General features: G+C 42.0%; 1 protein-coding gene and 1 long non-coding RNA gene across 5 annotated transcripts in view; one reads left to right on the forward strand and one right to left on the reverse strand.

The window, feature by feature from the left end:
* The window catches only part of LOC118228311 (epidermal growth factor receptor kinase substrate 8-like protein 2), a 48474-nt gene that overhangs the window by 7709 nt on the left and 15785 nt on the right, over window positions 1-24980 (reverse strand). For 2 of the 4 annotated variants that reach the window (XM_035419754.1, XM_035419753.1), the window contains 12 exons: window positions 12739-12803; window positions 9743-9904; window positions 7576-7725; window positions 5558-5637; window positions 5352-5461; window positions 4308-4360; window positions 3984-4110; window positions 3380-3468; window positions 3110-3181; window positions 2830-2978; window positions 1730-1883; window positions 1510-1544 (listed from right to left, as the gene is read on the reverse strand). In XM_035419754.1, coding sequence (XP_035275645.1) covers window positions 1510-1544; window positions 1730-1883; window positions 2830-2978; window positions 3110-3181; window positions 3380-3468; window positions 3984-4110; window positions 4308-4360; window positions 5352-5461; window positions 5558-5637; window positions 7576-7725; window positions 9743-9904; window positions 12739-12803 — 1246 coding nt within the window. Of the gene's footprint in view, window positions 1-1509; window positions 1545-1729; window positions 1884-2829; window positions 2979-3109; window positions 3182-3379; window positions 3469-3983; window positions 4111-4307; window positions 4361-5351; window positions 5462-5557; window positions 5638-7575; window positions 7726-9742; window positions 9905-12738; window positions 12804-13004; window positions 13160-22113; window positions 22194-24980 lie in introns of those variants that run through there. The other 2 variants (XM_035419756.1, XM_035419755.1) reach the window with 2 other exon arrangements.
* On the forward strand, window positions 12630-22435 carry LOC118228318. The gene is made up of 2 exons (XR_004765449.1): window positions 12630-12834; window positions 22175-22435. It is a non-coding gene; the product is annotated as an uncharacterized LOC118228318 (long non-coding RNA).

Raw genomic sequence — 24980 nt, forward strand, 5'->3', positions numbered from 1 at the left:
CTCGTGGCATAAACGCACCTTGCGGTTGTTTAGGGCCACAACCGCTAGGGGGGCCACACAACCACGTGGGGGGGCCCCCACACAATCCAATGTTTATCTAAGGTAAATAATGTTATTTTCATAATTACGTTATTCATGCCCTGTCACGGAACTAGCGGTTCCCACTCGACCACAAATATGTTTAGGGCCATCAAAATCCTAGTGCCGGATTCCCATTCCATTAGTATAATGTTAAACTAAGGGTGTAACATTAACCTGAGTAGCACATGATGTGATTCCAGAAAACAGCTGGAGACTGTTTAATAGAGTGATGAAATCTGTCAAGGAGAATCAGCTGAAATCCTACTCAGCATGCAGCCCACCAGAAAATACCAAACATGAACAAGAGTCAATGGGTGCGTGGATGCAAAATTAATTTCATTACATTTTAAAGTAAATGAAATTAAAGTAAAATATTAATGCACAGCATTTGCAAATCACAATTTCATAAAAAGGCCTAGACCATTGATAGCACATAATGCCCTGCCAAGTTTTGTTTATCAGCCAAACAATTAAAATAAAAAATACACAAAAAACCTTTTAATCGCTAGTGTTGTTCCTTTTTCTTTTGTCAACTTCTAACTTTAAACCTAGTTGGCACAACTTGAGGAACAAGTTCACCATGGAATGTTGATGGTATATATTTTCAGCCCATTTGACCCCAAGCACAGTTGATAAGGGTAATAAAACCTTAATAATCCTTCTCAAAAATCAAAGTTCTGCACGTACATCTGTGGTAGGTAGTTGATTTGCCCTGTTTAACAGCAAGCCAAAGGGTTCTATCACAGCTAAAGAGGACCTACAAGATACAAGATCACCGTATGTAGTCCATCCTATCCATCCATTATCAATATGTGCTTATTCCTGGTCAAGGTCACAGGGGGCGCTGGAGCCTATCCCAGCATGCATTGAGCGAGAGGCAGGACTACACCCTGGACAGGGCTTCCAGCGCTAGGAACACACACCATTCACTCACACACTCATACCTATGGCCAATTGATAGTCTCCAATGAGGCTACCTGCATGTCTTTGGACTGTGGGGGGAAACCAGAGTGCCCGGAGGAAACCCACACGAACACGGGGAGAGCATGCAAACTCCACACAGAAAGGCCCAGGCCGGGATCTGAACCCAGAACCTTCTTCCCTTCTTGCTGTGAGAAGACAATGCTACCCACTGCACCACCGTGTCCTTCCAATATGTAGTAATTATAGTGACAACATAAGAATGTTTGTTGATAAGAACAGGCCATTCAGCCCACCTAGGCTTATCATTTTGCCAGTTGTTCATAGACAATATCTAGCATTGTTTTAAGCTTTGTCTAAACACCCCTAGGGCCCCTGTTTTTACTACATGGTCTGGTTGAACATTGCATTGTCTGTGGTAACCTATGCTAGTTCCTCATGATCAAACAGATATATTTCAGGACATTATGTTTGACTAGAGTTGCAAGATAGAGTAGCTTCACCTACCCGTTTGATGGGCTATAGGGCTTCGGTAATGGAAACTGAAAGAGAGCGAGACGTGAGATGATTTTGAGTAGTGGAAATCAGATGGGAGGAACGTGATTGAAATGGTTGACTGTTTGAAACCCAAGTGGAACACTTCTAATATTAATTTTAATTAATATTATTTCCAATGAAATGGAACCATGTTACGATTAGAGGAGTCGTCTGTCCAACTCTCTGTCACCTCGTTGGACGTCTTCCTGTAGTCCGGGGAGAGCGGTAACGCAGACCCCTCTGTCTCCCACGGCGACGTTCGGATGAGCTCAGCCGGGGGCTCCCAGCCGTTGCGGAACTTTGGAAAGTAGGGAGGGGCAAACTGGTCCCTCGGCCAATCGGCTCTGAGAAAGAAATGATAATGGCCATCTCATTTTTACTGCTGTCCTTATCATTGCTGAAAGAAAAACTATGTGGTACATGGAGCATAACAGATGTTCACAATTAAAAGCACATGTCCACGTTATTCACACAGCAGCTTGGACATGTATGTTTAATTGTGATTTGATTTAATGGTGACAGTCACAAATAACCTTGAGTGTTGTGAAAATGTGCACATTTACAAGTTGTGAAATTTGCAGGCATTTACTGAAAGTAAGTGTAAATGAATGCTGTGTGATTGTACTGCTCCAGGTCATCTTACACCTCATCCAATAGCTTTAGTATTGCATATTCGGGATCCTATAGGAATCAGTACTGCTTTGTTCAGGAAAACTCAGAGTAATGTTTGAGCAGAGCAGACAATCTACTTCGAAGCTGTAATCTCTGATGCCAATGTCACCGCCTTCTGACAACAATGACAGCTGCTAACAATGCTCTCATACTGAACAAAATTACACTTATTTTCCTCACGCGTTAAAAAAAATATGCATAGTTATCCTGCCTGCAATTTCAGTCAACCTTCATGAATCACATCAAGTCATTCATATGCATTTATCTGCCTACTCACTTTTAGTTTTTACATTAGCATCACATGCATCAAAGCTACTGTAACTCAGCTGGCCTGCTTTTCTCTCATTTCATATTCATCATGTAAATCATTCAGGGATCTACTAAATAAATGAATTACAGAAAAATAACATGTGAGAAATTTACAGTATGTACTGTTTGTCTATTTAAAAAATACAGATCATCAGCTTTCTTGTGTATGGTGGGAGTCTTTCATGTACTGTACTAAACACTAAGAAAACACTTGAATCTGGCTTATTATGCTCATCTATCTATCTACCTATCTATCTATCTATCTCTCTCTCTCACACACACATACACACACACACACTCTGACAGTACCTGGGTATGGTCCAGCTTTTTCCCAGAAGCTCAAAGAGGGCCATTTCTTTGGGGGAGAGGGTCCCTCTCAAGAAGTCCACAGCATCCCGACAGAGGTGGGGCGAGTGGACAGAGCGAGCCAACTCGGGTCCCCCACAGCTCTTCAGCACCTACAAGCCACACACACACACACCGTTAAACCCTGTGGACCCGCACACACCTGTCGCACACACCACCGCTGCAGTGCTCGTCTCATTCGATCGATCGGTCTTTGTGCCAAGTCGGCATGTTTGTTTCTCACCAGCTCCATGGGGCCGAACAGGAAGTGGACCAGCTCAGAGGCGCTGGGCTTCTGGATGTGCTTCAGTTTGGCCTGAAGGGGGCAGAAACGAGCAGGGCGGGGTTTAAGCTGAATCGCATCCGAGGTCATGAAACACAAAACTATCATACACGAAAGTGAGGTGACAAAAATCACATTTATTACACCAAAGGGCAATTAAAAAGAATATAGTTGGTGACGAAATATACAGAAAGAGCTTTGGCAGAGAGGCATCGAGGGACTCAGACTCACTAGCAGATTGAAGGCCAGCTTCAGCTTCTGTAGTGTGTCAACAAACTCGGCCTCGGTGGGGGGCTTGGCTCGTAGGGTCAGCATGCCCTCTGTCAACAATCAGACCAAAGCAATCAACAACACCATCACCATCACTGTCATGGTCCTGCCCAGCCTGAATTACATCCAATACAGAGTTTAGCCCATCCCAGTTCAACCCAATAATTACATTGCACATCTCTTGGGCAACCTTTACTTAGGCAATTCCTCTTTAATTAACCTGTATTCCTGTGGTGACATACAGCTTGGTATGTAAGGTTGCCATCATACCATTTCACTTATGAAGGTAGTACGCATTAAGTTAACATCCTTAGCTTTGACTCATTTAAAAAAAACACTGAGCACCGATCTTTTATGAATGCAGTTGCGGGATCCTTTAAATGTACGCGCATCTGTTCTTAGCTTCAGGGCTAAAATAAGAGCGGGGTTTAAAAGCACACTCGGGTTCATGAATTAATGACACGTGAAAAAGTGAACAGAAGGCTGGATGTAAGAGGACCTGAACAGAAGGACGCAAGGGAGGGATGGGTATAGAGGGAGAGGAGTTTGAGGAGGAGGTCGGTACCTGCCGGGCCCTTCTTCTTATTCTTCTTGCTCTTGTTGCGCTGGTTGAGCTGGGCGAAGGCTTCGGCGGCCTTCTGGAGCCGCGCCACGAAAAACTCGATGTCGTCCAGGGCGCTGTTGAGGAGTTGCTGGGGGTTGAAAGTATCGGTCTCAGACTCGCCGCGTGACGTTACCTCACCGGCCCCTAGTGTCTGTGTTACCGTCTCCCTGAGCATACAAATATTTCTTCCTGTGTGTCAGCGTGTTAGTGTCAGTGCTTCTAGTTGTCAGTGCTTCCTCTTGTGTGTCCTGCAGTTTTGTGTCCGTGCGACAGAGCAGGACTCACCACGTCTTTCTCCATGCGCTGGTCCGGCTGCATGGACCCCTGCCTGTTCATATCTAACACAAGGCAGAGGCAGTCAGTCACTTATTGTTCAGAACTGACACATCAAGGAAAATGGACAGAAAGATGGTCGTACAGGTCTGTCATGACAGTCTGTCTTGGCTTCCTGATAGACTGTCAGGAAGCCAAGACAGTGCTATCTGTAGACATGGTAGTTTATGTGTGTGTGTGTGTGTAACTGTGTATCTGTGTGTGACAAAAAGAGAAACAGAGAGTTTATATTGTAAGTGTGTGTCTGTGCTTGTCTGTGTGTGTGTGTGTGTGTGTGTATTTATCTGTGTATCTCTGTGTGACAGAAAGAAAAAGTGTGAGTATATACTGTAAGTGTGTGTCTGTGCTTGTGTGTGTGTGTGTGTGCGTGTACACATGAAAGGGAGCATGGGCGTGCAGCAAGGTTATCATAGTTTTATGTTTATCATTTTATTTTATTCGTATTCTAATTTAATTTACACTTTCTAGGGTAAGTTTCGTTTTATTTAGTTTTGTGTTTTTCAATGTGCTCCAGTATGGTTTAGTTTTAGTTTTTCAACTTATTTAATTTCTATTTTAGTTTGAGACATTTTATTATTTTTTTTCCATTTGATTATAATATCAAAAACACACTGCCTACAACAGCTACATATTTGGATTTCTCAACCAACCAATCTGAAGGTACTCCCAAACTGGACTTAAATGTTTTCTTTCAGGTTTCAATTTGACACCAGCCACAACAGGGGTCAGAGTGGGACTGTCCTAGTAGCATCACAATCTCGCGACACAATCACAATTAAAAGAGAAGGGATAATTTTGTTCAATATAATCTCATACACGCTTGCGGCCGGATTAAAAACGAAAACTGAAAATAATGAATGATCACTTTTATTTCATTTTCGTTTTGGAACAGCACAATAGTTTCAGTTTAATTTGAGTTTTTTCACGTAATTTTGTTTTGTTTTCGTTTCAGTTAACAATAATAGCTCCGCCATTGCATGCAGAATATCAACTCACCTTGCATGCTCATAGAAGGCACCCTGCCCTTCACTCCTGGCCCTGGGCCCTTGGGGGCCAATGGCGGTAATATGGTTTCTCGATGGTGTTTCATCTTTTCCTGGTTGACTCTGAAGAGGAGGAGCAGAAATTACAGCTAGTCATTGTATCAGAATAAGACGTAGGACTGAAACAGGAGAGCGAAGGAGCGTGCAGGGAAAGCTTACTTCAGGGTCTGTGGGCGCATCTTTTTGCCGTGTTTGTTGTCACCAAGGGCGCTGTCAATGTCAGCGTGGACCATTTCAGCCTGCAGAGGAGGGACAAAAAAAATATTTGGAGAGGGCAAGAGAAAACATTCCATAGCAATCAAACATTATCTTGTGTGCGCGGCACATTCCAGTTCAAAGTTCAGATAGTCTCCACATTGTCAGCTACTTGCACATCATGTGTGCCTGCTGGAGTAAGAAACCATAAAGAATTAAAAAATCAGAGAGAATCACTTAGTAGCACACTGTACATATATACAGTGAGCTCCATAATGTTAGGGACAAAGACATGTTTTTTTTTTCTTGATTTTGCTTCTGTACTCCACAATTTTAGATTGTAATCAAAAATTAAAAATCACATGTGGTTAAAGTACAAATTCTGAGCATGCTTTAAATGCATGTTTATATACTTTTGGTTTCACCAGGTAAAGATTATAGCACTTTTTATTGCCTCCTTTTCAGGGCACCTTAACGTTTGGGACTTTCATTTTACGTGAAGCAGTTCCTTGAGCAGTTCTTCTTGGCCTCTACACTTTGCTCTTGCCACCACTCTGATACAAGTGAATCTTGGTCTCATCTGTCCATATGACCTTTTTCCAGAACTCTGCAGGCTCTGTCAGGTACCTCTTAGCAAAATGTTACCTGGTTGTCCTGTTTTTGAAGTTAAAACACTATTTGCATCTTGTAGTGTATTCTCTATAGCTCTGTTCATGAAGTATCCCATGGGCAGTAGTCACTGATACATCCATACCTGGCTCCTGACCTGTCAAACAGCTATTTTGGTGTTTTCTTCATTATTGTGAGAATTCTTCAGTCATCAAATGTAGACGTCTTCCTTGGCCTACCAGATCCTTTGCGATTACTGAACTCATCAGTTCTCTCGTCCTTCTTGAAGACATTCCAAACAGTTGCTTTCGGTAAGCCTAAGGTTTGGCCTATGTCTCTGACTCTTGTTTTTCTTATTTCTCAGCCTCATAATAGTGTCATTGCCTTTCCTTGGCACAACTACAGTCCTTATGTTGACACTAATAACAATGCCAACTGCAATAACAGACTCCATAGGCAAACAAAAACCTAGAACCAAGACTGGATACTAAAAGCTATCATATACTTGCAGTAAGGAAGAAATTGAACACACCTGACTAATCAGAAACACCTGTGAAGCCATTTGTCCCAGACATTATGGTGCCCTGAAATGGGGGAGGGGGGGGGGGGGGTCTGTGTATAAAACGTGCAGTCATTTTTCCATGGTGAAACCAACGTATATAAAAATTCCCTTTAATAAAAGAGGATAGTCTGAACTTTAACCCCATGTACATTGTGGAGTTCAGAGCCAAAGAAAAAATGTGTCCTCCTTGTCCCAAACATTATGGAGCTCAGTGTATATATATATATATATACACACACACACATACACACACAGACACATTAGGGATGCAGTGTACCTCTTCATGTACCTCTATCTCTATCTTTCTCGGCATACTTAATATAGTTCCTTACCTCCTCAGTCAGTGTCAGTGTAGTGCCTCATCTCTACAAATCCACAAGCAATCCATCATCCCTACTGGTCCCAGTGTACATAGAACACTCACCTAAAATATTACTTAGTGTATGTAGTTCAATCTCTCACCTCTACCAGTCTCAGTGTACTTAGTACAATTACTCACCTCCATCAGTCATAATGTACCTAGTACAATGACCTCACCTCCCATAATCTCACAGCAATTAGAACAATCCCTCACATCCATCAGGCATTGTGTACTTAGTAAAACACCTCACATCCCACAATCTCTGTGTGCGTTACACTGCCCCCCACCTCCATCGGTCTAAGTGTAGTCAGTAAGTTCCCTTACCTGGCATAAGTCAGTGTATTTAGTACTGCCCCTCACCTCCTTCAGTTTCAGTGCATGTAGTGAAATCCCTCATCTCTATCAGCCTCGGGTTACTCAGTAAAATGTACTTCAGTACGTGCCCCTCACCTCCACCTCGTCACAGTGAAAGAAGTGGATGTCGGGCCGGTGCTGCTCGTGGTCCTGGCACACCAGCAGCAGCACGGACGGGTAGCGGGTCTGGTTCAGCACCGTCTGACTCATATGTACCGTGGATAGAGGGAAGTTCTCCAGCTCCTCCTAAGAGAGAGAGAGAGAGAAAGAGAGAGAGAGAGAGAGAGAGAGAGAGAGAAAAAAAGAGAGAGAGAGAGAGAGAGTCACACAAAAAAAGAGACAGACATTTGTTTTACCTTGAGCGCTGTACATCAATTCACCTGTAGTGTTAAGGTGAATGTATTGAAAAATAGGCACTGAAGCTGCAAGAAATATGGCAAAGAAGGAGGACTTAGGCTTAGATGTGTGGAGCCAAGTAAACATATTGTGGCAAGAAGGTTATTCCCAGCAGGAAATTGAAAAGAGGCTTAAGATTTCCAGGTGCAGTGTTCGGTACACATTCCAGGATGTGTATCTGCCTTTTCCCAGTCATTCCTGGTTCAATGTTGATAGCGCTTGGCTCACTGAAGTCTTTTCGTCTTGTTAACAGCACGCTGCAACAGCTTTTTCACAGATGCACTTCCTTTTAGACCAGCAGATCGTAGTCACCATTTCATTGTAGTCAGGGAAACTGGTTTCTCTCTGGTTGCATTGAGTTGTTCCTGTAGCTGTGATGCAGTTTTATGATGGTTTCTTTTGCTGGACAACACAGGATATTTGTTTTATGCCTCTTGATCTTCCTGTTCTTCTATTAACATTAATGTCCATCAGATGGGCCCTTCTGAGTGTGTACTGAACACTACACCTGGAAATCTTAAGCTTCTTTGCAATTTCTCACAGGGAATAACCTTCTTGGCACAATGTTTACTTGGCTCCATACATCTAAGCCTAAATCTTTTTTCTTCACCATATTTCTTCCAACTATAATGCCTATTTTACTTTCACTACAGGCTAAAGGTATTTGGCTACCTGTGGTTTTAAAAAACGTAAATAGATAAGGTTTCACTAAATCTTATTATATATACTATGTATTATAAACTATTATAAACTAAGTTTATACAGTTTGTCATTCAAGAAATATATTAACTGAATGAATTCTTCACTGCCTAAAGTTCTTTTTTAAACCACGGTTGAATTAATACTTTTGGCCTGTACTGTGTCTCCAAGGCTGTTTCTAAAACTGTACCTTCATGAACAAAAGACAACAATTATGTCATATAAGCATTTGATCTTGATTATTATATGTAGAGCTTTGCCCAGCCTAGGCGGAGCAGCGTTGGGCAGGGTGGAGCCCTTGTTTTTCTGTTAGTTCACAGCAGTAACTTTTATTTAATGATACCGTACATTAAATGTATAAATACGCCATTTTCATATTGCAACTAAATGAGCTTTGCAGATAATGTCTCTCCTGCAAATTATATTTTCAGTAAAATGTAAGGTATAAAGTATAATTGTACAAGTTGATCTATTACTGTATTCTGGCTCCAGATGCAAATTATGAACACTGATTGAATGCTCCGATGCAGCCGCAACAAGAAAACAGTGTTGTGCACTTGCATTTCAGTATGTCTATGGTATTCCAAATGAATTCTGGTATAACTAAAAACACTGGAAGCATTCTCAGACATTACAATTACAGGATTTAGATTGAGCGGTTAACAAAACTGGATTGGAGCTTTCTAGAACCGTGACGCCAATGCCTGGCAGCATAACCCTGGTTTAGTCATTGTGGGAAAGCCACAGTACTGGCAGGTCTATAGGTGTTTCACAATACAGCTGCCCCACGACCATGATTAAAGCAGGTCATAAATATTTTAAGAAGCATAAAAACCTGCTACTCTACAGCTGTCCAAGACCAGGCTTTAGGACCCCAGCCTCCTAATATGCACATGCTGTTTCTCATTACATTGCAGTATGTTCATTAAGCAGATGCTATTATCCAAAGCAAATTATGAAAGCAAGCACATAAGGACATTAAGAAGTTTTACAAGAGCCGCAGTAACTACAGAAGAGGACAGTTAGCACCCTTAGTGCCTGTGGCAGTACCGTGCGACAGGAGCAGCCATAACCCTCCATACCATTTGGGTATAATAAAGCAGCCTGTCAATCACAGTCACTCGGGGCACCGCTATTCGGTTATCCTGGCTACAGGGGCGGGACTTACCTGTGTGTCACAATCCAGAAGCCGGATAGCCTTGTCGGTGACCTGCAGTAGCATTTCCTGGGTCCAGATCTTGTCTTTAGAGTCCAGCAGTATCAGCTTCTTAATGGCATCATCCACTGTGGCAATGGACTCAGTCTTATCCATCATGAAGGTGGAGAGGTGCTGGGGGAGCAGAGGAATGTTTTGGTTTATCAGGCCTGAGGGAAGGAGCTTGCCTTATTGTGGATATAAAAGAAGGAAAAGTGTACTACTGTTTACAAGAAGAAGTATACTGGATGAGAAATTCAAGGCATTCACATTTAGATTGTACTACACTGTACAGTCAAATGTAAATGCATTTGCATTTGAATGCTACTAAATTAGAGTATTCACCCAAATTGTAGTCTACGCAGTCTATTCATCCAACCTAAAGGCATTTGGAATGTATCAGGACATCTGCCCAAAAAGGAACAATCATTAACATAAGATTTGTACTGAACAATAGTATTTTAATTTGGCTGTTTGAACTCTGTTTAGGTTTTAGATGTTCTTTTACAAATAAAGAAACAAATGTGAAAGTACAGTATTCCAAGAGGTAATTTGTCTTTCTTGTGTTTCACACCATGTTTGGCAAATAGCATTTTATTTTGTATTTGAAGGAAGGGTATTTGCGTTTTTATTTTCACAGATACACATTCTGTTTTTATAATGAAATTTGTTATTTTTGTTTAAAACAAGACAAATGTATTTGTATTTAAGATTCAATGCTTTAGTTAAGCCGGTCTGTGCATATAGCTGGAATTTTATGGTTGGAATTTTGGAGCAGTGCAGATGGAAATAACAGACAGACGCCATATTCATTAATTCATTTATTCGCACTGCAGTTTCATTTAATTGTCATCACAGCTCCCAATTCTAAACGTCCTTAAACTGCCACCATTTCCTGACTGAAGCTGATCTGTTGTATTCACTAATGTCGTGCATGAAGCATATGATCTGGTTGAATTTAAAATAAATTATACTGTACATATTTCACAACTCCAGGTATTATTATCCAAGTGTATATCAGTTATATGTACAGATAATCACAGTAATATTGTCAGAGAGATTGCACAAAATTGTAATCTAACACTGTAAACACTGAACGCTGGCATGTGCCAATATGGTTCACAGCTACTGTACCTTTATATCTATCTCAAATGAGGAAACTGAATAATTAAATATTAAAAACAAATGCATTACAGTAAAAATGATCTGTATTTTCGCCTAATTAAATAACTGTCACTTACTGCTCGGTCAACTTTAACCTTGACTCATGAACCAAATGAGGAAAAACAAATAACAATAATATTCTAATATTATTCATTGTGATTGTACACAAAATAAAAGGAAGGGCATCAAAGACCATAATCTGCAAAAGAGTGCTTGCTTTGGAAACATCAGTCTTTCTTCTCTCAAGAGCACCTCTCAACCATGCTTTTTGCTGTTTTCAGAATTTACAGAAGGTACTTCAAAGACCCTGAATGGCTATAATCCATATAATGATTTACACATTTTGCCCAAAGATAGCATTTCCGTCTGGAGTACAGTTGGCCATGGTCTGTCAAGTAACTCATTACAAGCAATTATAAGCCGGTATACAGGATCCCTTTTAATTGTTAATGCTTAGTTACTGGCCATGCGTGCACACAGGCCACATAACTCTTATCACAGCCTTCCTCAGTTACAGCAGGTTTTCGTTCCAACCACACATATCAAGTCAACCAGCTCAACCAATCAGACTCAACATCCTGTCTGAATCAACTCCACATTGTTCTCCACATTTGTGAGACAGTAGACAATTTAAGGAGTGCAAAGATGCCTGTTGAACCGCAGACCTAAAGAAAATAAAGGACTCTGATGCTACTTTGCTAAACTATCACAGCCCTACACAGCCCCACACAGTAATATGGGTTGCCTACTTTGGTCACCTGGCTGGAGTGAGTTCGTGGACAGGGGAGGGGGGGGGACTGAGATAATAGACCAGGGGGTCAGGAAATCAAGACTGCAGACTGGGGGGGGGGGGGGGGGCTAAGATTGTTGATCGGGGGGGGGGGGGTCAAAGATAGGTAGCCAATCGACAGTCTCTGTAATAATTATGAACCGATATCCCTTTGTCCCGCAAGCTGGTACATAATCAGCTTAGTTTTTTAGCCGTGGTCATTTTGTTTGCCGTGAGACAGAGCCTGAAGCGTGTGTCTCGCATCGAAAGCATGAGAGTAGGCAACCCTGACAGTGATACTGCCCGATACATGAGCTGCATATCAGAAACATTTAACATCTGGAAGCACACTGCCCAGTCTGCAAACATAACATGCTTAGCCCATCCCTGTTGCCTGGGATTTGGTCCAGGGCTCGCCCATCGCATTGTGTTTGCAGACTGGGATGTGTGTTACCACATATTCCACGTTTAGTACAATGAATTGGGAAATAAAAACTGGATGAATCAAACAAGGAAACTGCATGAGGATTGGCTTTGCTGAGATTGACTCCTACAGGTATAGCAGGGCAAAGGACACGCCACCTCTGACAACGCAATAAGGAGTTCGCAATTTCAGCCAGGGCTTCGTCAATGTTTACAATGCAGAATAGTTACTGTAATGATGCGTCTCTGTATGTAGATTAAGTGCATCAACCGGTCAACACGGTTGAGTGCTTCCCGTCTCCACAGGTCTCAGTACAACTTAACAGCACACAATTTCCCCATGAAAGATGTGTGTCGGTGCAGGTCAACCGGCCTGATGGGTCTTTTAACCGCACAATCAAACATTAACCCACATGTCAGCCTTTGGCTGAGTTCAGATAAAAGCAATCCCATTTTACAGCCGTCCCTCTCTTCGGTTCCAAACAGGCAACCGGAAAGAACGAAAACCGAAAGTCAAAGGAAATTTTAAAACGAGCGGAGAGCATCGGAGAGGATCGGGCAGGATCAAAGTGAGAGAAGACAGCAGGTAGAGAGAGAAAAGGAGAAGTCTCACCTCCACATGATACTGTGATGTTTCCTGCATGATGACGTTGGAGTTTGAATATTTCTTTCGCTGCTCTGTGAGGTGAAGAGAGAAAAATCTGAGGAAGTAAGTCTCACACACACACACACAAACACACAATGTACACCCACCCACACACACACACACACACACACAAACACACAATGTACACCCACCCACACACACACACACACACACACAAGCTCACAGCAGATCATTCAGGTACGCATACTGTACACAAAAGCGGTAACACTGACTTGATCCCCACATGTTGCTCCTTGCGGTTCACGGCAAGCGTAGAGCGCAAAGACTGAGACGCAGGAGTCTCACTCAGAGCAATAAGGAAATGAAGCGGATCGCAAGTATCTGACCCGCGAGTGTGCACGCACGTACACACACACACACACACACACACACACACACGTGCGCGCCCTCCGCGCAAACAAGCCTGCCGCGCACACAGGCGAGCTCCTCCGCAGTCTCGCTGGGGAAAGCGAACCCTTTCTGGACGGGGCTGGCGTAGGCTAGCGCTCCGACGGGTTTATAGCGTGTCTCATTTTCGCACACAAAGCGCCCCGACCTCCCTTGTTTTGATTCGGAATACCTTCTTCTTTCGTGTCCGCAGAGGCGTTTCAACGTACACAATAGGGTCCGACCTTCTTGAAGTACAACAACGTCAACAATGTAAACGGGACGCATGACATTTCAAACAGAAAATTTTAATCAATGCAGCTTTTTAAATCGCCTTTGGCCCGATCCTAATGTTGCGCGTTGGCTTAGTATTTAGAGAATCACTCCCTCCTCTGCACGCTTATAAAACTAATAGCGTGCACTATTGTGCTTTCTGTGATCCCATCTTCATTAAACGCCCTCTTTTTAACAAGGACCACTGCTGAACGTCCAGGGCGTATTGTAGCAGCTTTGTGGAGGGGAACAGATCACCTCTTCACTGGCAGGTGCTTTTGAGTGCCTAATGCACCACGGTCTGAACAGGGACAATAGCTTGCATTTTCACTAATACAACCACACATTAAAATGATAAATCTCCACCAGCACTCCTTTACCTGGCTCCACCCTGCCCACCCCTGCCCCACCTGGGCCGGGCAAAGCTCTATAATGATCAAGACCAAAACTGGTATTTCTGTTGCCAACTGAGCTATGCTCATGGTAGTAGTTCTAACTGTCATGCCATTCGTGTGGCGTAAAATTTGGATCACATTCAAAACTTTTATAACCTGGATTAAATGTTTAAAGGTCAAATGATAAGTACTGTGTGTAGAGCATTAATATTAAGCTGGTGAATTATGGCAGAATTCCTTGTTAGTAATAAAGCTGTTCGATTAGTTTTACACACAATGATACATTTGTAACCTTTAAACAAATGAATTAGCAATATAAATATCAATTGTTTGGGGCATCAGGATGGTTCACTCTAAACAATATTCCTTGGTTTGTGTTTCAAGTACTGACTATAATCTGATAGATAGTTAAGTTAAATAGAGTGAGGTGATTTCATGTACTTTATTACACTTCTCAGAAGACATTTGATACACAAAGTCCAACTGGATATGCGCTGACAGGCTGAAATGCGATTATTCAGGCATTCCATTCGCATTGTAAAAGTACGGCAATTAACATTTTAGTTTAACTCCAAAAACAAAAACATTAAGCAAACAAACATACTTAATCAAGTAAGGCTTTCTACAGCATGCTGGTAAATTTGTTGGAAAGCAGTACAGACGGCTAAACCGTTACTAAATGTGAGACCCACTCAGATCTAATGGCTAAATAATTGATGTGCCCCCAATAAACCGATTGTGGCTAAAGAACAGCAGATCAGTGACACCAGGTATGCCACATGCTGATCCTGGGAGAAACATCTCATCCTGTTTTCCTCCTTAAAGAAGTGCAGTAAAATTTTACAGTAAATGGGCATTTACGCATAATAACTTAGTCAAACTAATTAAATGCCCATTGTATTATATCTCACAAAGTACATTGCATTTTACATATACTATATGGTGCTGCCCATTGCTCTACACTACTGTCCGCCAGTACTGATGTGAATACATGCTGAGCAGGTAGTACACAGGTAGGCAAAGATTGCTTCTCCTCACAGTCTTGACCAGTGTGAGTCCAATAGAAGCAACAGGGCTAGATGCAAGAGTTGACTATAGAGGATTTCTTTATCTATATCAGGCTCTCTACAGTTAGCTTTAAATGAAGACTGATGTACCCCTATTATCTTTTCACAGTGTACTTGCTTGATTTTAAAATCCACAATCATGACCTTTGACCTTTCAGTGTTTTTGCTGTCACTCAACCCTACCAGTTTGTGCATTAATGAACATAAATTAATTTTATTCTTAAAACGAATCATGAATTACCTTACAGAAACCACAACCTGTCAGTCTGCAGAGGTCTGCTGAGTTGTTTTTGTTAAAAGCAGTGGTCATCAAGTAATGGTAACTTTGGATACTGAATATAATCAAGCCAAATGAATGGGGCAGGCAGTTATTTGACAAAGCAGGACTAGACACCATAACTGCAAGTTACCTTGAGATGTCACAATGCGCATTCACGGGTGAACTCTATTTCACAATAGTCTACCGTAATTCAGTTATCTTGGCTAGGCTGTCAAAGGGAACTAAGTACATGTTAAACCATTAAAGGCATAGAAGATACAAACAATTGACTTGGGAAAAGATGTCCAGTGGACAATTTGAACTTGAACAGTGATACAAGGAATTTGGGGACATTCTTCATTAAATGTAAAAAAAATACTGAGGGGGCTGGGTAGGAGAATATAGGTACAGGTATTAAGCAAATTTTAAAATAGAAGATAAGCACAGAAAAAAAAGAATATTCTTATTTCCTGTGTGATTCTGCAAATAAATTACAGCTTAAGCAAATTAAAATTTGGATCATTTTTGAAAACAAAGTGCTATTTAGAATTTTCTACCACTCCACACACCTGTTGCTCAAGCTAGTTTCATTATATGCTTGCAAAGCACAACAAAATATCTTTGCGTATTTTAACGTAGCCTATTCAGCCATTTTTAACGTATGCAAAGTAGTCTAATTTGTACAGTAACTGTAATTAAAGTAGCACTGAATTGTCAAGGACTACTTTTTTTTAAATAACAGCAACTTGTATAATCTGTAGTGTAGGATATGTAGTGTTTAGATTCTGGCCTTAGAGAGGGAAACAGTAAATAAGAATGTGGCCTGGCCTCCCCATCACAAGCATCATAGCAAATGTGATTGGGGCAATTTTAAATTCCACTGATACTCTAATCTAGGCTGACAATCTATGGGTCTCACCTCCTCAGAAGAGACAAACCATATGACACAGGACACCATATCGGGGGTTGGAGACCCTGCATGCCTAAAACATTTCCCATTACTTTTAGTTTGAATGCAATATTTAGGTAGGCCAGTCCTTGCCATAAATTTGTCTGACCCCCCTTCCCTTTTCTCCTAAACCTTAACCCGGCATCACCCAATCAGGGCAAACATCGTCAAGCCATGCTGGGTAAGGTATTTAAGATGGCCACAGGAGAAGGTTGTTTGTGTGTTGCGTTTGGTTTCAGAGCCTGGAAGAAGAATAGTTTTCCTCTTTATATTTTGGTGGTGGTTCCTTGGTTGTGCGCTTGTAGCTGGTTTCCTTTCATCCTGTGGCGCTTATACTGGAAGTGGGTGATACTTTGGCAAGGTCTGGCTTATCCATCTCTCTCTCTCTCTCTCTCTCTCTCTCTCTCTCTTCTGGTATTTCTAGATTAGTTGTTTAATGTTTTGTATTATGTCTTCTGTTGGGTAATTTAGAAGTAGAGTGCCTGCATTCAATAAAGAATGTATGTTTTCAATTCATTAATATAACTGACTGCTTCTCATTGAATTCAATTATTTAATCTTAAAACCTGGCATAGAGCTTGTTTTGGCTTGTTGGTTGATTCCACCAGTGAACTGTAGACTGACATATCAATGAACTTGGCGATTTAATTGATAATTCTAATTTTAAACATAATTATTAAATTAAATCTAATAAAATATATTTTACATGTAGGTTAAGTAAGGGGTTCTAGCAGGCAATATCGCTTGAGTTCAGTATTCAGAGTGCTGAGCATCTTAACAAGGACATTGACTGTTGGAACCGCTCGATTCAGATAATAAATATATTCTTAATTAATCCTTGCTTGTCCGACAGTAGATACAGTTATATTTGTATTATCTGGGAGAGGACTTGTGTTAGTTTTTTGTTTGACTCGGTGTGCACGGTGCCCTGCTGAATTACACTGATGTTTGTGTAGACACGGATTTTGTGTGACTGTAATAACCCAGAAATTCTACATGCAGGTGGCAGTAACATAAACAGATGTTTGTTGTGTGATCATACTACACCACACATTAGAGGTTTATCATGGAAGCATCATCCTGCCATATTTCAAATTAAAACGCAAATCAGCAATTGCATTTCATTTACATTCAATGTATAAAAAAGTCAGGACATAATTCAAAATAAAGGGCAAAAGTCCAGTTTCTGTTTTCATTTTCATACTGACACACTGAAATGGAAAATGCATGTACAAAAAATACTTTTATACTTTAATTGCACTTTAATTACATTATTAAAAATATATTGAGTATATAGACAGATAAAGACAACACATATCCAACCAAATGAGTCACTACAGCATTGATGCCAATGAGGGGAGTGGAAAGCTTTGAACACCAATGTTGCATAACATGGTGCCCACAGATTAGCCAGCAGTGGGGTTGTGTGGTTAGTCCCTCCCACCCCACCCCACCTCACCCCACCCCACCTACCCCATCTACCCCGCCTCTCTCTCTCTCTCTCTCTCTCTCTCTCTCTCTCTCTGAATAGGCCTTGGAAAGACAGTGGTATCCACTGAGATGTTGATTCTTGTATTTGGTTTATTGAACTATTCAGATTTGGAATGTTTGTGATGTCTGACTTCATTTTTGACTTAATCTAGGAAAGTGGCCTATGGCCAATAAGGCATACTCGTGAATTAGCAGTATAAAAACGTTTCTTCCACCCATACACCTGCATTTTCCACCACTGATAATAGGGCTCATTCTGTGATTCAGTGAGTTACAAAGCCCATATTAGGCACATGTGGAAGGTCCAGGGGTCAGAAAGTAAAAGTCCTGTCATGTGTTTCTTCCACCCATAAACTCGGGCCATTGATTTCACTAATTAGTTCTACCTCCCGGCTGAAAAATTGTACTAATTAGTAAATCCAGGTGATTGGAACAAAATACTAGGGGGGACTTTTACTTTCTGAACCTAGATTTTCCACCTCTGGTATCTGAATGTGATGAAGCTGTCTGATTCTTTGGACAACTGAAGACTTTATATATATTTATTATATATAAAATCATTTATTGACAATAAAATAAAGTGGCAGCTGATCTTAGTAGAGACTTTACATATTTGTGCTACTATTACTTGTACTGAGTACATCTAAGTTGTTTTAGAAATTTAGAAAAAAAATCAGGCAACAGCTTTGACACCATACTGCCCAAAGTGAGTTGCACAAAAATGAACCAGATAGATATTATCACGAGCATTACATGACTCTCCAGGACTAAGGTTGCAGACCTCTGCTTTCCCATTTTTACTTTTTCTATATATTTAAATAAATCATTAAAAATGCATAATGAAATGTTGTGTCGGCTGGCATCACCCACTCCTGAAACGATAAACAAATGCCTGCTCTCTCCTAAACAGGAGGAGTGCAATGGCTCCATCACTCCAATTAGGTGGCAATCATCTGCAATCGGCGTTCCAGTTTGGGAGTAATAAAGAAGAAACTGATTTTTTAAATACATTGAAGAAATTATTTAAACAGGCTGATAGAGGCACATATAACTACATTATTTTAAAAAAAACTCCTCTTGAAGAGCTGTCTAATTCTGGTACAGTACGTCCGTCTGTCTCTTGTTCATTTTTCTTCCGTATCACCGGTTCCCAGTCCCCCTGCCTATCCTCAGTCTATTGATCTCATGCTTGTTTTTTTTTTTCTCTCTATCTCACCTTTTCTGTCTATCAGGGTCAAGTAATATATACCTTTGCTTCCCGTCCTCCTGCACCTCCTCCCTCCGGACAAAAACAAAGGCCCTTTTTCCCCTCCATCTCTTTCTCTCTCTCCATTCACCATAAAGCAGACGCGGTTCATTTATTGTTTCCTCTGCTCTCTCTTTGCCCGCGGCTTTCTTGGAAGGTGAAACATAAGCGTGCCGGCAGGTGCCTTTGTGAAAGTCAAGCCAGCCCCATTTCTTATTGATGACTGACGTTTGCGCTGATCGGATCGCCGCGGCCGCGACAGCTTGCACCGGCAGGCTCGCGGTCGGAGCTCGCCGCCCTCAACAGACCAAGTGGGCTGGCGTTTTTTGGCCGGAGAATTTGGCCGCGTTCTCTCCGAGAACCTGTGGGAAATTACGGCGAGGCCGCCCGTACATCCGCGCACGAACGCACCGGCTAGTCTGGACTGCTCAGTCACGAACCAGCACGGGCCAGCCCGGGAGGGCGGGGCTATCTGAAGCGGGAGGGTGGGGCTTCTAGTGACCCTGCCCTATCGCGTGACTCGAATGCTGGTGATGTAATCTTCTTTTTCAACCTAAAATGCAGAACATTTGACCTGGTTTACTCTTTTTCAACCTAAAGTGCAGAACATTTGACCTGGTTTATTCTTTTTCAACCTAAAGTGCAGAACATTTGACCTGGTTTATTCTTTTTCAACCTAAAGTGCAGAACGTTTGACCTGGTTTATTCTTTTTCAACCTAAAGTGCAGAACGTTTGACCTGGTGTTGAATTAACAGTCAGTCTGCTCATTTTGAGCCCTGGCAATGTAGTTGTTTAAAGGTCAGATTGTGATGAGAATATCTGTGAGGTAAATCACCTGATATATGCTGGAAAACAGGAGAGCCAAATACAGTTAGCCCCCCTGAAATGACTCATTTTGTAGTGAGCCAGTCGGGAGATAACCTCATCTACCCCCCAATTTAGTCAAATTGATTTCTTTGATCAGTACCTCTGTGTTACACTCTCTACCCCAGATGGGCCAATATGAGGTAACCTCGTCTACTCCCTAATCCAGTCAGATTCTCTCCCGTTGATATGCAGTGGATTTCTGTGACATCCTCCTCCCTCTACCCTCAATTCTCCCACACCTTGTTTCTCCCTCCAGATCTAATTCCCCATCTCCTTTGATGTGTTTGCATTCAAGGAAATTCCCATTTGGTCCCACGTTTCCTTTGAGGGGCAGGGTATAAGTGTGGACATTCCCCCTCAGTTGTTGGTTTTTGTTGACCTGTATTTGGGGTCAGCAAAAAACAAAATTTTTGGAACAAAGACGTACCTGCAAGTACGGAGACATAAACTTAACTCAAATTCCACAATATGATATTCCATTTGAATTAATTTTAACTTACATGAAAAGTATTAATATTGTGAACTTCGTCGAAAAACAAGATCATGCATCCATCAATTATCTACGCCCACTTATCCTGGTCAGGGTTGTGGGGGGTGCTGGAGCCTATCCCAGTGTGCATTGGGAAAGAGGCAGGAATACGCCCTGGACAGGTTGCCAATCTATCGCAGGGCACACACATTATTCACTCACTATTCATTCATACCCTCATACCTATGGGCAATTTAGAGTCTCCAATTAGTCAACCTGAATGTCTTTGGACTGTGGAGTACCCAGAGGAAACCCACGCAGACACAGGGAGAGTATGCAAACGCCACACAGAAAGGCCCGGGCTGGGATTCAAACCCAGGACCTCCTTGAGACAACAGTGCTACCCACTGCACCATCGTGCCGCCCACAAAACAAGATCATTTTAATAAAAAAAATGTAATCCTTTAAGGTGCAAGATAACAAATATGTGATTAGAATGTTCTTAACTGAACTGAAAGCTGAAGTAACAATCATTGCAGGTAATAGAATGTAATTCTATAATGTTTGGAATGTTTTTTTTCTGAAGAAAAAAAAAAACATTCCAAAAACCTCCTTTTCAAAGAGTTAAACATCTTGGGAAATAAGGAATGCAAATATAAAAAGATTTCATAGAACCATAGAACCAACCTTAGATGTGCAAGGTCATAATCAATAAAAACAGACACATCAATAAGAATCAGACCTGGGTCAAACACGTATTTATTTTGGATTCAAATACTTTTCTACGCTTCACTGATCCTGCCTGGTGTATTGGAACCACTGAAATACACTCAAAAAGTGCAAACCCCACCTTCTGGTCATATTGCTAGGTTCAATTATACCAGACAAGATCAACAGAGCACAGAAAAGTATTTGAATCCAAAACAAATATATATCTGACCCAGGTCTGATAAGAATAGATAAGAAAATACTGTGTTACCTATGTGGATCTATGACAAAAGGGCCTAAAAGATCCACATAGAAAAATATTTTTATATCTTTCCGGGTTTTTTTGATGAAATGATTTATCAGTCACACCCTGTATTTACCAAAAACGCACTTTTTGACCACAGTTATTAAACCATAGCCAGAGTTCTCTAACCAGAGGTAACAGACCCAGTCTCGCTGGCCTTTGCGGGACACAACCCTTTTTTTTGGTGCAAAATGAACCGTCCCTTTCCACCAGCGTGCAGAAAACTCCCATTACCTGGTTCAATGGTTCAGAACACCAAAGTGTAACACAAACAGCGCCCCGCTGTCCGAGCTAACCGCTCCCTGTCAGCTCTCATTGTCCACGTCCTTCTCTCTGGGGCTGGCCGCAGATTAGACCACCATTGTGGCTCTCGTTGACCTACATCAAGCACAGGAAGCTGCGCTGTGTGCACGCGGCCGGGCACGGTCGCTGAGAGCAAGTACGTTCTTCTACAGTTCACAGGCGTCAGGTATTAGCCACAAACTCTAGAACTTTCCTAGAAAATAAACCTCAGCATTTTGTGAGCATTCCTCGGTTTTTCGCTGAGGAAGGACTCCCAGCCAACAGAAACACGTGGTTTTACATTTCACTGCCTCTACAAGAATCGCGCTCACTTGCCACAGTCTCACCCCAGTTCCCCAATGTGAGAATCTGATGAATATGCACAAAATAAAAAAGGACCAAACCAAAAAAAGGACCAAAAAAAAAAAAACTAACATGAAACATCACTGCGCACACACGTGGACAGCCAGAAACGAAAGCAGACAAAAGCAAATTCACAGACAGGGATGGGCACGTAAACCACAAATACAAACACACATTCCCACGGGAAGACTTTGTGCTTCCACAAAGTGAATGCCCTACCAGCTCATCCCCAGAACATAAGCAGCAGCATTATTGGTTATAATGTGCACAGTACGCTGTACCTGAGTCTCTTTCTCTCTCTCTCTTCTTCTCTTTCTCTGTCTGTTTCTCCCTCCTCTGCAGCTCAGGGCAGACTGTGCCCGCTACCCACTAAGACCTGTATCTCCCGTCCCCCAGCCTCCCACCCCGATCAGACAGATATCAGGGTGACCAAGGAGCCCGGAAAAGACTTTGCATAGAGTGCGGAACAGCATCAGATGAGCGATTGTGTGAACTTTGCATGGAAAAGGAAAGTTACCTCACCATGGAAACACACAGTGGAAGACACACCTGCACGCAAACCTTCGCTGCACTGACAACCATGGTTACGACGGACGCGGTGTTGTGGTGCGTGGCATAAGTATCGCGTCCAACACCTGTCTGCCAGACGTGTAACATGTAGGCGCGCGTGCAGACGCATACACACACACACGCAAGTGCCGATCTGCACACAAGTCTCGCAGCCTGATACTGTGAGCATATTGGAACTGGCCACCCCACGGTGTAGGTATCAGCGACCATCTGTCACACAGTCTCACACAACAACCAGTATTAAAGGGATAGTTCACTTTCTGGAGTTTTAGAAAATATTTCAGTCTAAATTTGTTTTCAGTTGGCCCAGACAGTTTCCATGTGCAGTTTATCAGTGTAATGAAAGACATTTTATATACTTACAGAAGTTTCTGACAATCTTTATAACAGCTGGTATAGGGGATCTGGAGTTACTAGAAGTGTATTTTCTTGCTTTAAACCACAAACTCCCCAAAGCCCCAATACCAGCCATTATAAAGCTGGCAGGTCATCGTAAACTTCAGTAAGTATCTAAAAGATACTCCATCGCACTCAACAAAACTATCTACCAATTTATCTACTACCAAATCAAATCATGCTCCAAACTGAAACAAACTCCAGAAAGTAAACTATCCCCTTAAGGCCATGCTTCTCCAAGTCCAGTTTTTCAACATCAACTTTTGTCTGAATGAATAGGCCCATTTCACCATTGTACAGTCTGCAGGACACAAGCACTCTAATCCCTCATAATACCAATAACTCAAAAGGATATTGCACACCATTGTCCTTGTATTGTACCTACCATTTTCAAACAATACAGTTGCCTTGTATTTGTACAAAGCTCTGAAGGAGCGGACACCTGCAACTTGTAAAGTTGAGATACCGGAACACCATGTTTAGATTTTATCAGGACTCAGTCTTAAATTTCACCTTTGCAATACAATATTTGTCAATAAAAGTTAATGGGGAAAAGGCCAACAGTCAGATCCTTCCATGGTCCCCTTTACAAGGAAAATAATTACAGTTTCCGTTGGTCCCTATTGTCTACCACAGCTCTTTGCCACAATACTAGACCCTGAGAGTAGTATGGTGATGACTGGCTTGCAAATCAGGAGTTTGTGCTTGAAAACTTTTATCAAACTGCTGATGTAAACTTGCATGAGATTCAGTGCATTCATTAACTGATTACTTTTAAATGACCTGTGTTTGACTGTATGTGTCAGCTGGGGGGGGAAAACGTGAATAATAACTGCGATGATAGCATTGCAGTGACAGAGCAGGTCTAGCAATATGGCATGACTGATTTGTGAATATTAATTTGAAGAGAAGCAGGTATGGCAAAACAGACTGCAAAAGACCAACGATATACAGTGAGCTCCATAATGTTTGGGACAAAGGCATCTTTTCTTTCTTGATTTTTCTCTGTACTCCACAATTTTAAATTTGTAATCAAACATTCTCTGCATGTAGAAATCACAGCACTTTTCTCACCAGTACTCTCTTTCTTCTTAGTGCTGCTTAATGCAAACAGTTTTTTTCTTATTTCACAGCCAAATAATGGCTTCTTCGACTTTCATTTCAGTGTCCATTAAATACAAGTGGAGTCCCACCCAATGTCTCACTTAGGAAAGATACCTTATGAAGGTCACGATAACGGAGCGTTGTATCAGTAATAAATTATTTCCTAAGTGAGACATTGGGCGAGACTCCACTTCTATTTTATAGACACGTATAATTCCCAAGCAGAATCCCATAAACTTTTGCTATGCACTATAGGACAGCGCATTTCGCGTATATTTATTTAATGCTCACATTTTTCCAACGCACCTGTCACAGTAGTGTGGCAAAGTCTTTTCTATAATTTCCCGAATTATAAGTGTCCGTGATGCTTTATGAATAGAGGCCTGGTCAGCGGTTCATTTTTGACTTTTGTAGGGTGGAGCGTGTGGGGAGTGGTGGAGAAAGGAGGGGCACACAAAGCGCCTCTGTGCTGGCGAAACGGAAGGTGGTGCCGGCACTGCCCAGTGATGTCCTGCGTGCAGGACGGCGACGGAGGAGTGGCGGGTTGCCGTTATAGCCAGCAGTGGGGTTCTGCGGCTCAGTCCTGCTCCACTGCTCCCTCCCTCTCTCTCTCTCTCCCCCTCTCTCTCTCTTTCTCTCTCTCTCTCTCTCTCTCTCCCTCTCATCTCTCTCTGAATAGGCCTTTCATTACCTGCAGGATGCAGTTGTACACACCCTTTTCCGACCACATAGCAATGAATGATGCACACGCCCCACCTGCCTCCTCGCTAATACAGTTATTGACGTTGTACACACACACACACACACACACACACAAACCTGCAAACTGAACGCTATGTCCAAATGTATAAGCCGGTACACATGCTCACAAACTGGCACGAAGTGTCTCTCATCCCATAAACACATAACTGCACACAACTTCACAGTAACATACATACTCACTCAAACCACAGACATACTGAGAAACTATATTTAGCAAAGACTGTATATCAAATATGCATTCGAGTACAAATAAATCTGAACCTGCTGACCCCATGAGGGGTCCTCAGGTCTATTCCTGTCTCTCCCAGCCCAGTGG

The sequence above is a fragment of the Anguilla anguilla genome, chromosome 5, assembly GCF_013347855.1.
Source record: "Anguilla anguilla isolate fAngAng1 chromosome 5, fAngAng1.pri, whole genome shotgun sequence".
NCBI classification, from domain to species: domain Eukaryota; kingdom Metazoa; phylum Chordata; class Actinopteri; order Anguilliformes; family Anguillidae; genus Anguilla; species Anguilla anguilla.